Genomic DNA, 16074 nt, shown 5'->3' with positions numbered 1-16074 from the left:
AAGTAGACAAGGATATTGGAAAGGCTGTAACACCTTCTCAAAACCGGAGTCCCTTACATGACCCCCAAACCTGAAAAGTCATTGCCCCTGCTCTCTCTTTGTTCACTCAATTAGAAATAGTTATCACTATCCTCAGACACTCTGTGTGGCTGGATGTGGAATGGGACGCTTTCTTTTCTCTGAATTTCAGACGAAGCTTTCGAACTCAGAACAACTCCTACAGTGCTGTAAATATCCTCAGAGTAGTGCCCCAACTGAGCTCCCAGTAGCTCCCATAAAGGAAGGTGAAGTCCCATTAGAGAACAGTACATCAAGGCTCCTGCTCCCCAACTCCTTAACAAAGGCTTATAAATAGAGACATTGAACTATTGCAGCAGGTGGATGGCTGTCTAGAATTACAGCTGAGTGTCGATTTGTTCAACAGTCCTCCCAACAATCTCATGGAAACTGGCACCAGACTCATGGGGGCTAGTTTCTTTAATGGCCTTATAGAATTTTTGAGCCACGCTTTGTCCATCATTAAATTCCTTCCTGATACCACCAATTTTGGGATGGGCACATGCATAAACTGTATATAGGAGGTTTGGTGGGGGAGAGTCATGTCTTTTTTAAACATTAGAAATGTTTGCAGTTGTATACCATCAGCACAATATGCAAACACAGGAGTTTTTTTTTTTCATACAAGTTGAAAGTCTTGAAATTTTTTTCCTGAAAAAGTTTTGAATTTTTGCACCTTTGGAGTTCCTCATGTTGCTTTAAGCCACATCAGATACCAAAGGAATTTCCTTCATGTTTGCTTTCTGTAAAAGTTGAGAATTAAAGTTTTCCTGGCATTAGTCATATACCTATGAAATCAGTGAGTCTGTTTTCACCAGCTGACGTCTTCCGTGCTGTGTTTCTGGCCCACGTGCATTGTCGGTTATTGCTCTTTGTCGTCTGGAACGCTGTGCTGTTGATCCAGTAAAACCATTAATGCCTCTGTCGCTCTCCATCATTTTTTTTTTGTGAGTACTGAACTTTCTGAGCTTTGAAAAAAAAATCTGATGTCACATTCTAATTCCTTGGGGGTTATGACATTTTTATAGTTGCAGATTTTATCCTGTCCAAGGATGGCTTCCATATCTAAAAGATGAAAATATGCCATTCGTGTTTTTTCCAAGTCTTTATTATATTTTCACTAAAATACCCCTTCTACAGTCCTAATTTCTTATTCTTCCTTGAAGTGGAAGACGCCACATGTGCACTTCGTATAGCAATGACTCTGTTCTTTGTGCCATGGACTATGATGGTTATAAACATAAATCTAAATGTTTGAGAAGCTACTCAAACTCTACCTTGAATTAGCAGCATATCTTGTTACTTGGTACATTTTATTTTATTGAGTTATAGTTAGTTTACAATGTTGTGTCAAATTCCAGTGTAGAGCACAATTTTTCAGTTATACATGAACATATATGTATTCATTGTCACATTCTTTTTCGCTATGAGCTACCACAAGACCTTGTATGTATTTCCCTGTGTTATACAGTATAATCTTGTTTATCTATTCTATATATGCCTGTCAGTATCTACAGGTTTTGAAATCCCGGTCTGTCCCTTCCCACCCCCCGCTCCCTTGGCAACCGCAAGTTTGTATTCTATGTCTATGAGTCTGTTTCTGTTTAGTATTTATGTTTTTTTTTAATTCCACATATGAGTGATCTCATATGGTATTTTTCTTTCTCTTTCTGGCTTACTTCACTTCGAATGACATTCTCCAGGAGCATCCATGTTGCTGCAAATGGCGTTATGTTGTCGGTTTTTATGGCTGAGTAGTACATTTTTGATCAAAAGTTTCGGGACGGTTTTAACCTTTGTCTTTGCTGTGGTGCTTTTTGTTGTCATATTTTAACACAAGGGGGCAGCACCATCACCTTCGCTGTCTCCATAACATCTTTAATGTGGGCACGTTGGACCCAGGTAGGGAGGGAAAGATTTTTTAAGTTTATAAAAACAATATTCATCATCTAATAACTCTTCTAGGAATGATGGTGATGATTACTGAGAGAAAGTGTGAGGGCATTTCCTGTAGTTGAGGAATTTGTCTGCAAACATAAACCTCCTGCAAGGAACAAATCTGTTTCCCTTCTGCTCTCTGCTAGACACTTCTGTGGCCACATGTGGGAGTTTTCTCACACCAAGCAATTCTCCAGCTCTCTAGGAGATACCGCTGGGTATCACACAATTTAGCTCAATTGTGACACTATCTACCTGGAAACAGCGTCAGATCCCACGGGCCTCACAAGACCCCTGCCCCTCTCATTTCAATGGTCAGTCACAAGTCCAGGTTGTCACCCGAACTTCTGACCAACTGGCTATAAATCAGAGGCTCCCATGTTCCTCTCCTTGGGTTGGATCACTTGCTAGAAGACCTCAAAGAACTCAGGAAATCCATTTACTTACTATATTACTGGTTGATTATAAAAGGATATAACTCAGGAACAGCCAGATGGAAGAGATGCATAAGACAAGTTGTGTGGGAGCTTCCATGCCCCCTTCGGGTAAGGTAGGCTCCCCGGCCCTCCATGTGTTCGACAACCCAGAAGCTCTCTGAACCTGTGTACTTTGGGGATTTTTAGAGAGGTATCGTTACATAGGTGCAATTAATTAAATCATTAGCCACTCGTGATTAACTCAACCCCCAGCTCCTCTTCCCTGCCCGGAGGTCAGGAGGTGGGGTGGAATTAAAGTTCCAACTCTCTTAATCACAGGGTTGGTTCCCCTGGCAACCAGCCCCCATTCTGAGGCTAATCGAGGAGCCCCAGCCATCAGTCATCTCATTAGCGTACAAAAGGACACATCACTTCTGAGATTCCGAGGGTTTTAGAAGCTGTGTACCGGGAAACTGTGATGAAGACCAAATACTTATTTTTTTTTATTATAAATCACAATCTCACACCGCCTCTTTTGTTAGACTAGCAGTCATTGTGAGGACTCTGCTGTATTATTAGTTAGCTCTGCTAATAATGTGGCTAGTTCAGTAAAGAAACAGTGAGTTCTGTGAAACAGATATTGATTTGGGAGAAGGATAGCTTTCTGTAAATGACTTATTTTGGTTTCCTGATGAAGACATTGTCGACTGAAGAAAAAAGGCATAACCTAAAAGCTGTAAGTTATGTTTTATTCGGGGACCTTACTGAGGACTGTCCAGCCCAGGAGATGGTCTCTCAGCTCTGAGAAATTGTTCCAAAGAGGTAAGAGAGGACCCTGGATTTATAGGAGTTTTTGCTGGGGAAAAAAACCCAGTCATGTAGTCAAACATCAGAAGATTACTGCTAATCACAGAAACCAGACCTCTCAAGTTAAGGAATTTGGTGCTTTTCTACGTTTGTGAAGATAGGAGAGTCCGGGCTATTTGAAATTATTCCTTTGATGTACGACTCTCTAGATGCAGACTCTGTTTTTCTCCATCTGAATTTTCCCAATAGCGCACCTTGGGGATGTGTGCGGCTACTTTGGCAGCTGATGGCCTGCAATGTTCCGTTTACTGGAAAGGCAGGCAACATTTTCTTTGGTCCATAGCGCCTCCTCTTGGTCACAAATTAGACCAAGGCTTGGGAGGCATTCCATGACCAATTTGTCCCTCGGTGCTAGGAAGGCTCATTCATGGATCAGACAAGGATTGTGTTGACAGGCCACTCAGTGTGCTAATTTTAGGTTAAGCCCTGTTGATAACCTAAAATTCTCTGGATCTTACTATTGTATCTTCCTGATCTATTATGATTCAGGAAATGTTTTCCCTTGTTGCTTTTACCCATATCTAGTGTTGAATTATTACAGTTATTTTATGTGGAGTTAAATGTATGATGGATTGCCTCAAGATGTTTAGCCATTATTAATTTTGTCAGAAGCCTGGTGACCCATTGGGTAAAAATTGGATTACAATTAGGTAAAACAGATGTATATATATTTAACTGGGGTAAATAGAGCGGGCTTGTTTGGGTCCCTTTAATGTTGGGTACCAATTGGGGGTCCCTTTGGCCCATCCAGCCTTAGGTAGTGTTGTGTCAAAACCTTTTGCTTTAATCTCATTAACGTCTGTTTTTATTTGTCCCATTTCTTAACAACCATCTTAAGATTTTGACCCTTTTGGGATGAGTCCCTTTAAAATTTCTACCTTGCTGGAAAGAAATCTAGACTTTCTCTCAGCTTCTTCTTATTTTTGTTAATCAACCTAATTAACAATTAATCTAGTGATCATTAGCATCTGTAAGACCCATTGAAGGGAAGTTGAGACCACAAATAAGGCTTCCGAAACCATGTTTTTTTGTTTGTTTTAAACTAAGGGAGTTCTTAGTAATACAGGAGAAATAAATGTGGAGCGTGAGGAGGGCCATGTCCCAGATCTCGACTGAGTCCCTGGGAGGAGCCCCGCCAAGTGTGGGTCCTTGGCTTCACACAGGAACAAATTCAAGAGCGAGCCACAGTTGAGTAAAGGTAGATTTATTTAGAGAGATACATACTGCATAGCGTGTAGGCTGTTTCAGAAGGAGAGAGAAAGGCCACGAGGTGTGGGGGTTGAGTGCTCAGGTTAAAGTAAAAGGAGGTACATATTCCATAGACAGAGTGCGGGCCATCCCTGAAGAGGAGGGAGCAAGAGAGGCGGCCACGAGGCGTGGTGTTGCCAGTTTTTATGGGCTCGGTAGCTTCATATCTTAACGAGTGGAAGGACCAGTCTAACTACCCTGGGGAAGGGACCAGGGTTCCCAGGAATTGGGCCACTGCCCACTCTTTGACCTTTTATGGTCAGCCTCGAAGCTGTCATGGTCCCTGTGGGAGTGTCACTTACCATGTTAATATTACAATGAGCGTATAATGAAGCTCAAGGTCTACTAGAAGTCAAAGCTCCCACCATCTTGAGCCTCAAGGCCTACTGGGGGTTGAATCTTCCACCATTTTGGTGTTAATTGCTGTGTCATTCTTCGAATGGCTGTGCCCTGCCCCCTTCTTTTCTGTTTCATTAGGTTGGCATATACATATATATAATATATATGTATTTTATTCACCTCCTAATTTGATTTTTTCATAAGTACCAATAAAACAGCTGTTAATAATGAGAGCTCTCTGAAAATGTACCAATTTGGAAGTTTCTCCAATTTAAAGGACCCATTGTCTGGCCATTGATGAGCTGTATCTCATTAGTGACTCAAAGAATGAGATGCAGGAGGCATCCCCACAGGAGAGTGCAAAGGATGCTGCCTTCACAAGATGTGGAACATTTACTCCCCAAAATAGTCTGAGAAAATAAAGAGCCTTCGTTGTACAGGCAGATGCAACAAAGGTGAAGATGACAGAGGTCCTTTAGGGGCTGGGACCACTTATGACAAACTTCCCTGAGAGTTGGCACAGCCAAGCCAGACTGCTCGGAATCCCAGTCTATTCGACTGGCTGCCAAATGTACACCACATATATAGCTTCCAGATGGCAGAGACCAAGCTCTCAAGTTGCAATGATTAAGAACCTCATTTTTAATTTGCAGTGAAATTTTACAACTTTATTTTTTCACAAAACTCAACATAGTTTAAAGTATGTTAGCACAAGTCTTTGATAATAATAATAATAATAATGCAATATAGACAAAGTTTGGCTTAAAGAACTGTATTTAGAAAAATAATATATAAAAGCTAGAAGGATTTTATATATTATTTGTTCTTCAACAATGTCTTGTTAGTTCTCATATGTCTTGGTGATATTGTAGAACGTTATACATAGACTACCGCAAACATTGTTCTTTTACTCATATAACTTTCTCCATTAATGGCAAAATGGGAGGGGCGAGCATTTTACCATTCTGTCTTTCAGTACTGCTAACAAAGAACCGAACAAAGAAGTCTGAAATTTTCCCCCTAAGAGAGAATTGTAGAGTCTGGTGGTTATTTATGTGTTTTTTGTTTTTTGGTTTTTTTTTTTTACATTTCACTCACTTTTACTTGGGCACGTGTGACTCACGTCCAGGACCAGGGGAGCGACCCTCCCTCCTCACTCATGGAATTGAAAGCTTACACATCGTTTTGCTGTTTTTTTTTTCCTAAAGGGAAAACACTACTAAGAATGGAATGAAATGTTAAGACTTGCAGCTGATGATGCTAGCTGTATCAATGCCACAGTCCCCCAGCAGCCAGCTCTACAGTCCTTGAATCATGACTGTGAAAATTTGCACTGTGGTATTTAGCTCCCTAGGGGATATAATTATTTTTCTCCATGATACCCAGTACTTGAAATGACCTAAGCAAAGGCATTTCTTTTTTCTTTTTCTTTTTTCCCTTCCCCTGGTGTGCGGCAAAACAAGTTGCATCTGTAGCAACTAGAAATCCCCATGGCCTTGCCATCGCTGGTGGATGGTGGCAGGACTGGCCCGAGGGAAGCTGCTGGTGCAAATCGAAGAGCTCAGCAGTTCTGCCGTGTGCTGTGCTGGGCAGAAAAAAACTTGGCCTCTTGTTGCTAGAGAGCAAGTTCGTGCTTCACTCAGGAAAGAATTCAAGAGCGAGGCATAGTAAAGTAAAAGCAAGTTTATTTAGAGAGATACACATTCCATAGACAGAGTGTGGGCCGTCTCAGAAGACAAGAGAGAGAGCCACCATGAGGGTGTGTGGAATTGTTAGTTTTTATGGGCTTGGTAATTTCATGTGCTTAAGAGTAGGATGATTATTCCAACTATGTTGGGGAAGGGGCGGGGATTCCCAGGAATTGGGCCCCGCCCACTTTGGGACCTTTTATGGTCAGCCTTGGAGCTGTCATGACACCTGTGGGTGCCCCATGGGGTTCAAGGTCTACTGGAAGTCAAATCTTCCGCCATCTTGGTTCTAATCAGTTTGTCCTGTCCTCAGTTGCTGTCATTCCGTCAGTGGTTGTGCCCTTCCCCGTTCCCTCCTGTCTCACTCTGATCACTCCATCCTCCTCCGCCAAAAGCCTGAGAAATGAGACATGATCAGTGGTTAAAATTACTTAGAGTCCCATCCTAACTGTGAAAGGTACGGTCCTACCTCGTCCTCCTGGGGGCTGCAGGACTCACCCTGGAATAGATAGAAGCTTAACCCCTCTGAAGGACTGTGTAGTTGTTCCTGAAATGCACACTCTCTGCCTGGTCTCTAAGATTCCTTCTGAGTTTCTTAGTCTGTGCCATTACTTCCACGCTCTCTCTGTCCTCCCACAGGCCTGACGTTTTCTTCCACTCTGTTTCAGGGCTCATCGTTGGGGTGATCCTGAGGTACGGCACCCCTGCCACCAGTGGTCATGACAAGTCACTCAGCTGCACTCAGGAAGATAGGGCCTTCAGCACCTTATTAGTGAATGTCAGCGGGAAGTTCTTCGAATACACCCTGAAAGGAGAGATCAGCCCCGGCAAGATCAACAGCGTGGAGCAGAATGACATGCTGAGGAAGGTGAGCTCGGACCGTGTGCCAGCTGCTGTCCTGACATGGTCTTGGATTTTTCCGATTCTGTCTCGACCTTGTGGAGGGAAATCCTTTCAAACTCTTGGAATGTCGGTAACATGCCTGGCTCCCAGTTTGGCCAGGAAGCTTGTGGACTGTGATGGGGAGAAGAAAGAACCAGATTTGAACTTGAGCCTTTTAACTTTGTCAGACTGATGTGGACCACTGGTGATGCAATGGGTTTGTCCGTCCCCACTCAGCTCCTCTCTCCACCTCCCATCTCTTTGACTATGTCTCTTATCCTTGTCCTGGTTCAAGGGTGAGATTATGTCTTTCTCAAAATAAGATTAGTTTCTTATTTTTCTTTTAGCTTGTGTATTCAGTGTCCACAAGTGTTCTTAGTTCTTCATGGGTCTACAAACATTGATTGGGTTTCCCACTCTCATTGGTGATTGATGCCAAATGCTTACTGAATCTTCCAAGGAAAAATGTCTTGTTGTCTTAGAATTTGAGTCCAACTGTTGTTTGCCATTTGATGCTGGGGATAGCTAAAATACTCCACGAATCAAGGGGTTCTATATCTCTTCATTTGGGTGATTTCCAGGATAAGCATGAGATCTGTATTTATCCACATATATTCTATTACCTTATAGACCTGGGCGTATCAGCAGGAAGACTTCTGTGTAAGGGATCCAAGTTGTGGGAGCCCCTTGTAATATCTGAAGGCTTGCAGTCAAAGAGTGTAGACTGTGCTCCAGAATTAAATTGTTGCTGTTCTCGGGATCTACCACAATCTTTAAAGAAAATTATTCTCAACCTGGAGCATTAAACACGCCCATCTCTCAGTCCCTAACGGCAGTCCTAGCAAGCTCTTTGCGCTCAACCCTTCATAAGAACGCATGGGATTTCTGTAAACATTTGTGAAATTAAATGTGACTGAGAAAGGTACCCAGTATAAATACCACACTGAGGGCTGTTTCGAAATGGCCACTGGCATCCTTCATACTCAGTAGGATCGGGGGAAAAAGGAAAGGCGTCAGCCCATTTTCATCTTTTCGTTCATAATAGAAGATGAAGTTGACTTTTACCCTCTTATCTTTAGAAAAAGTGTTAATTCAATTCCTTTCTTTTTCAACTTCTGCCACACAAAGCAAAGGTGGGAGGACAAATGAGGCTGAGATGATTGTTGTTAATTGAGGGGAGAAGAGACATGTTGAGGCGGCTTGGTTGATGCAGAGAGTCTTGAAGTGGGTGTCAGAGAACTGTGCTGATTCAAACAAGACTTCCAGCAGGTCCCTCTCTCCTGGGCCCTAGTGTCCTCATACTGGAGAGGTGTGTGTCCAAGGCCCCTTCTCATTGGGCCGTTCTCTGTTTTTCAGACTACTTTTATCTTCAGCAAGAAGAAAGAATAAAACATAATTTGAATTAAAACATACTTTTAATTAGGGCGGTCAACATTTCCAGTTTCTAAAGAGAAAATGCTAACTTTACTTTTAATCATTCAAACGGAGATTTAAAGTAATTAATTGAAATCAGAGCCAGTTAATCTCCCAATGTGAACAAATTCTTTAAAAAGGTTAGGAGGCTTAGAGAATGCTTAATTCTTTTCTGGATGTGATAAGATTTTGCTGTCTAATAGTTTCAGAGTGATTTCCCTAATTGCCTACAGGTAATTCTAGTCCCCTCAGAATTGATGAATTTACGTTGGCATCAGTGGAGACTTTGATCTAGGCCACATCACACATCACAGAAGACTGGTCACTCAGAAGAGGCTTAAATTCGTTACAATGATGGCTATAAATCATTCTGTGGGGAGGACCCAGAACATTAATAAAGGATCATGACTGCATCTTTTATTGCAGTTGAACCTTTATAAAGGTTTAATAAGAGAGTTTGATTTCTTGTGTAAGAACATTGACCAGAAGCTTTCTGTGAGTTCTCAAAGTTGCACTGAATACATATTAAACAACATGCCAAAAAAAAAAACCACCCAAACAAAACAAAACAAAACATAAAAACAACATGGCAAGAGCAGAAGGCAGAAGTGCTTTGTGGAGAAGGACATGCTCATGCTTGTGGCTTCTCTCCTGTGATGAGTCTGTGACTTTTCCCATTTATGTCACTTGTTTTAAATATTCAAACTTTAGTCTGTGGCTTAAAATATTAAGCAAATATTATGGCATCGGTTGGTATTAAACTAAAAATTGGCTTTTTTTTTCTTTTTAAACCTTTAGGTAACATTTGATCCAGAGGTCTTTTTCAACATTCTCCTGCCTCCAATTATCTTCCATGCTGGATACAGTTTAAAGAAGGTAAGAGATTTTTGCCAGTATTTCTTGAAGCTTGGGAATCTCTGTGTTAATTTACCTGCATAATTTCCTAGTTTTTTTTCCTTCTCCCACATGGCTTATTACTGTGTTAGGCACCCACTCAGAGACTACAGTTGACTCACCATCAGTGACTCATTTCTGTTTGAAAAATCTGAATCTCTCATGCGTTGCTGGTGGGGATGTGAAATGGTACAGCCACTCTGGAAAATATTTTCGCAGTTTCTTATAAAACTAACTTTGAAATTAACCATATGACCCAGCAGTTTTATTCCTGAGGATTTAGCCCCAAGAAGTGAAAAACTTCTGTTTACACAAAAACCTGTACATGATTGTTTATAGCAACTTTATCTGTAATAGCCCCAATCTGGAAGCCAGCAAAATGTCCTACAATAGGCGAGTGGTTTAACAGACATCCGTACCATGAGATACTACTCAGCAATAAGATGGAACAGACTGCTGATACACAGAACAGCCTGGATGGAGCTCAAAGGCATTATGCTGAGTGGAAAAAAAATCCAATCTCAAAAGACCACATACTATGTGATTTCATTTATATAGCATTCTAGAAATGACAAAATTATAGGGATGGAGAACAAATTAGTGGTTTGCCAGAGGTTAAGGAGGGTGGGGATGAGAGGGGGGTGGGTGTGCCTATAAAGCGGGTAGCATGAGGGAAATCTTCGTGGCAGTGGAACAGTTCTGTATCTTGATTGCAGTGGTGGTTACAAGAATCTACACATGTGATCAGATGACATAGAAGTCTGCACACACATGGTTGCCTGTGACAGTTTCCTGGTTTTGATATTGTACTACAGTTATGCAAGATATAACCAGTGGAGAAAAACGTGTCAAGGTACACGGGACCTCTCTGTATTATTTTTTTTTATAACTTCTGTGAATCTATAAATACTCCAAAATAGAAAGTTTAAAACAATCCATCCTTATTATTGAGAGAGGGTCATTGTGCTCAGTAGCATGGTTGGACCTAAGCCTCTCATTATTCAAAATATCAAATACCTTTACAGATAGCATGAGTGGTTCCCTTCCTCCCCTATTGTGGGAACGTTCTGTGAAAATTTAGCTTCCACAAAGGCCTCTTTCAGGTAATAGCTGAGGAACTTGTTTTAGCTGTCTTTCTGAGTGGGGACTAAAAGAAACCTTTTCAGTGAGCCTAGAGAAGAGAGATCTTGGTTGCCAATAAAACTCAACAACACTCTTAGGAAACAGAGAATGTCTTCCAAGTTGGTAAACCTCTGAATAGATCGATGAAGCAAAAAAAAAAAAAAAAAAGGAAAGAAACAAATTACTTTATCATGGATGAAAGAGGGGACATCACTATAGACCCTTCATACATTAAAAGGACAATAAGAGAATAATATGAACAACTTTGTGCCAGTAAACTTGACGACCCAGGTGAAATGGGCAAATTTCTTGAAAAGTACAAATTACCAAAAGTGACTGGAGAAGAGATGGAAAACCTGAACAGCTCTCTGTTAATGAAATAAATTGAGTTGATAGTTAAAAACCTTTATACAAGCCCAGAAAACTTCACTGGTGAATTCTATTTAGCATTTAAGGAAGAAATACCAGTCCTACACAAAATCTTTCAGAACATAGAGGAGGGAACAGTCCCAACTCATTTTATGAGAGGGTGCCTGTCCATGAGTCTGGTTCTTCTGTCAAAACAACGGCCATTTTCAGGTTTTTAAGCTATTTCCAACCAACGTAAATATAGTTACTTATGAAGGATCTGGTATGTATTAGGAGCTTTGTGCATATCCTTTATTTCTGTTTTTACATACATTATTTCTAATCATCACAGAAACTCTGTAGGAATGTGAGGGTGGTGGGTAGCTCATACCCCTTCTTCTCAGGTTTCCAACTCATTTATAAATAGACACAAGGAGCTAACTGGCAATTGAATGATCAATTTATGACCCAGAGTCCCTGGTAACATATGATGGAGGATGTAGTTTAGCCCTTGGTAATGTGGCTACTTACTACTTACATCATGAGTTGAAGATGGATACCCTTTAGCCACCAGGTGGGTCACCATCACAGGTAGGGGGGCGGAAATGGAGAGATCCTAGAAATTGCTGGGACTGCCTCTTTTGCTCATAACCTGGAGGCTATAGGAGCAAGAGCAACCCCCCACTTTTCACAGGAGGATCAAGGCTACAAGTCAAGGTCAAGTCAGTCTCCCCCTTCAGAGATCAAATGGCCCCTCCTTACCGCATCACCTTCGAGGGAGGGAGGGAACTGAAGTCCCCCTATCCCACAGTGGATGCTTGAGGTGCAGGAGGCTGTGTTGCTGCACACCAGCCCAACACACATTTGTGCACTCACAGACGTGTACAGAATGCCCTGCGTTTCACTGCTAATGAAGCCGAACTCACAATGATGAAGTGACACGTGTGAGGTTACGTAGGGGGTACAGGGCTGAGCCAAGATTATGACTTGTCTGTCTGACTGGAGGGCTTAGGGTTGGTCCTCTGTGTTATATTCCCTCCAGACTTAGGTTTTCTGTACAAAAAAAAAAGTATCCTTTTTCTGACTAATTTATGGGGTTGCCAAAGTAATCCGAATCCATATGTCAGCAATTGACATGTAACAAATAGGAGATGATTTTATGGGTATAAATAATATTATTCTTTTTCTAAATGAAGAATTTGGGAACTGCTCTTCAGATCAAATGGGTGAGGAAAAATTTGGTATTTTAACTAACTAATCTTAATGTATAATCAAGGTCGGGGTTGCTTTAAAATGAAACCAAATCGTTGGTCCTGAAAGCCACTGTGATGGCTGAAAAACACCTTACTGTTTGCATAGCCTTCCCTTTGTCAGATTCACTTTCTCCGAAGAAAAACAAATAACAGGCTTTGCCAGTTACGAATTTAAGTTGTTTTTGAAATGCTAGTCCTTAAGGTTATTATTGGCTATTAGTTTAGTCTCTTTTGTTTTTAATATGGCACCAAAATAGTTGGTTCTTCTGTGGTTGCCATCTCTGATTAAATCTGTTTCCAGCTGAACGTGTAATAAATGTTTCACCATTTACCTGCTGGGATGTAAACAGATATACTCACACTCTTTGACCTATGTACATGCAGTTGTCATTCAGACATGGACCTTCTTTGTCGTCTTCTTTTCTTAAGAATTTCTTAAAAAAATTTTTTTCCTTCCAGTTTTATTGAGATATAATTGACATACAGCACTGTATACATTTGGGGGGGGGATATGGGAGAGGTAATTAGGTTTTATTTAATTAATTAATAATTAATGGAGGTACTAGGAATTGAACCCAGGACCTTGTGCATGGTAGGCAGGCACTCTGCCACTCAGCTATACCCTCCCCCACTGGACCTTCTTTTTCTAACTTGAAAAAAGTACCATTGGAATTAGCTTTGATTTTTGTGCGACAACTAACAGTTCGCTTCCAGGGCATTGGCAGGGAACGAATTCACCTATAGAAGCCTTCATGTTTTGTGAATTTCCCCAAGCAAACATGCACGCGCGCACACACACACACACACACACACCCATGGGAGATGATGGGTTTCCCAAGGAGTAGGAATGTAAGGCTTAGAATGGCACAACTAAGAATCGGGCTGCTCGGTGGATTTTCACTGAAAGCAAACCTTCTCATCCTGCTATGATTTAGGCTTGTATTCTTGAAGGCTTTTTGCCAGGCTGTGTCATCTCCTTTTGCCTCTTTTTGCCATTCTGTAAGAGAAGGGAAAAGTAAGTGAGAGGCTGAACCAGTCATGGCCATGTGACCCACACATGACTGTGAACTGTTATGACCAAATAGGAAAAGGACAAAAGATGGAGGATTCCACTAGACACCTCCTGTCCTTCTTCCCTAAAGGGATGTGGTGGGAATCAAGAAGGGTATCTTGTGCAGTGAGAATGCAGTGCCCTGGGGTCAGAAGACCTGCTTTCCAGTTCCTGTGCTGCAGCTTGCCAGACATGTGATTTCGGGCAGCTCACATCACACTTTTGAGCCTTAGATGTCTCTCATATAAAAGGGTCCAAAGAACACCTTCATGATGAGGTTGTTGGTGAGAATTGGATGGGCTAATATATATGTGAAAGTACTTTGTAAGCTATGAAGTATATAGTTAAGTATTAGGTGTAATAAATACACGTGTAAGCGGCATGTTCTACCTTTTCAAGGTACAGGAGAACTCCAGTTCATATCAGCAGATAGGAATGGGGATGGGTAATTTATGTGCATGTGTGTGTGTGATTTGAGAATAGATCATGAATGCATTTTTGTGGTGGATTTACGTTTCTAATTATTTTGCTTTGGCTAATATATCATGAATATTAATTTACTTAATATATTCAAACCAACCACAGGAATGGTTACCCAGAAGAAAGTTGAGTGGCCAGGGCAAGCGCATCCAGGGTTCCAGTTTCGCTCCTGGCTACTTGGCATGGGTTTCATTGGTCTCATGTCTTGCCCTTGATCCGCTCCTAGCCTGCCCTGGTTTAAGCACTTGATGGAGCTTTTCAAGGCAAGGAGGCGCACAGTTGTTGATTTTTTTGAAATCGATTTTTTTCAAAACATCGGAAGATAAATGCATTAGCATTAAAAAAAAAAGACCGGGGACAACGGTTTTAGGAGGCAAACATAATATGTTCGTAATATGTCCAAGCAGTTTCTTTATTTGTGATGGTCGGTGTGGAAATCTCTTGAAGGATTCGCTTCTGAGCAGGTGGTTTAGGGGCACTAGGGATTTCTTGCCACCTTCTTCACAGTCTCAGAGAGGAGCAGGCATTGGGGAAGGCTGAAGCCAAGGCCTTAGGTCCTCCGTCTGGAATGCAGGCCGGGGGCCACCCACAGCCCTTTGTCCAGTCAGACTTCGTGGTGGCTGCTTGATGCAGGCTGAGTTCTTCCTGGGTCCTGTCTTTCTCTGATGTTGCTCAGCTCACAGGCTGGGGCCCGCCTGCCTTGTGCAATTTTTAGGTAGCACTAGCTCCTCTTTAATTAGGGCGTTTGGGGGATTTTGTTTGTTTTTGTTGAAATAGTCCTGATTGTCCAATGAGAACAGCTTTAGGCCTTGAGAGGTAAGAATCATGGTTCGGGTTCCCAGAACAGAGATTTTCCCCATCAGAATATCCACAGGCCCAATGATTTATGAGAAGTGAATCCTTGTGTGTGTGTGTGTGTTGTTTTTTATGGTAACCGATGAATGAATGTGCAGAAGCATTGGGATGATTGCAGCTTTGCCACCTTTTCCTGAATAATTGCTAGGTCTTCTGTTGGTATAAGTATATAAACATGTATATGTATTTATATGTTGTGTATATACGTGTGTGTGTGCACACACTTATAAATTTGCCCGTCTTAAATGGAGCTGCCCGTTTCTCATTTCTCCACATCTCTCTCTATTGTCCCTCTTTCCTACACTCCAAAGATTAAATCAGATGAGTATCAGGAGACGCCTCAGATGTCGTGAGCAGATAGTTAGGACACTCTGTTTTCTGATGCTGAATTAAGCAGAAGGCTCCTTAGATAGCACTTTCCTACTTTATTAGTTGCAAACTTGTATCTGTAATGTTCTTCTAAGGTACCACCAAAACTGGAAGTGACTATTTGAGTCACTAGGGTAAAATGGTTTGGATTAAATCTGTGAGAATGATTTGTCTACTTATACATACATTTGTGCATGCATGCAACACACACACACACACACTCTCACACTCACACTCTTAATGTAATTCAGTATAATCAGCCAGAGTAGGTTTTTTTCTGGAATTTGCTAAGCCCTTGCTTGCTTGTCAGTGATCGGTAACACAAACAATATGTTAAAACCATGATGTTCTAAGGCTAAATAGCATTATTCTGGTAACTTCAGTTATTAACTTGATACAATGGAAGCATAAGTGAAGTTCGACCTTTTTAGAGCCTTGTAGTGTTTCTAATGTTCCCTGTCAAAATTCACAGTGTGATTCCTGCTTCTTTGTTTTATTTAGAGACACTTTTTCAGAAATCTTGGGTCTATTCTGGCTTATGCCTTCTTGGGGACTGCCGTTTCCTGCTTCATTATTGGGTAAGTGGCTCTTTGCCATAGAACCAAATCACTACACTTTCCAAAGAGATGAGGTCCACGTGGGTCCACAGAGTCCAGTATTTTCCCCCAGCTTTATTGAAATAGAATTGACACATAGCATCATGTAAGTTTAAGGTTTACAGTGTGTTGATTTGACACATTTATAAATTGCAAAATGATTACTGCCATAGTGTTAGCTACCACCTTCATCCTGTCACATGGTTACCATTTCTGTTTTGTGGTGAGACCATGTTAGGAACATTCAAGTATATGATA

The 16074-nt window shown here is 41.4% G+C and overlaps 1 protein-coding gene across 2 annotated transcripts in view; it reads left to right on the top strand.

The window, feature by feature from the left end:
* The window catches only part of SLC9A7 (solute carrier family 9 member A7), a 127566-nt gene that overhangs the window by 52608 nt on the left and 58884 nt on the right, over window positions 1-16074 (top strand). For both annotated transcript variants that reach the window (XM_010968061.3, XM_045505129.2), the window contains exons 2-4: window positions 7222-7421; window positions 9647-9724; window positions 15722-15798. In XM_010968061.3, coding sequence (XP_010966363.2) covers window positions 7222-7421; window positions 9647-9724; window positions 15722-15798 — 355 coding nt within the window. The remainder of the gene's footprint in view (window positions 1-7221; window positions 7422-9646; window positions 9725-15721; window positions 15799-16074) is intronic.

Source organism: Camelus bactrianus, chromosome X, assembly GCF_048773025.1.
Source record: "Camelus bactrianus isolate YW-2024 breed Bactrian camel chromosome X, ASM4877302v1, whole genome shotgun sequence".
In the NCBI taxonomy this organism is placed as follows: Eukaryota; Metazoa; Chordata; class Mammalia; order Artiodactyla; family Camelidae; genus Camelus; species Camelus bactrianus.
This window is presented reverse-complemented; position numbering and strand designations above follow the sequence as displayed.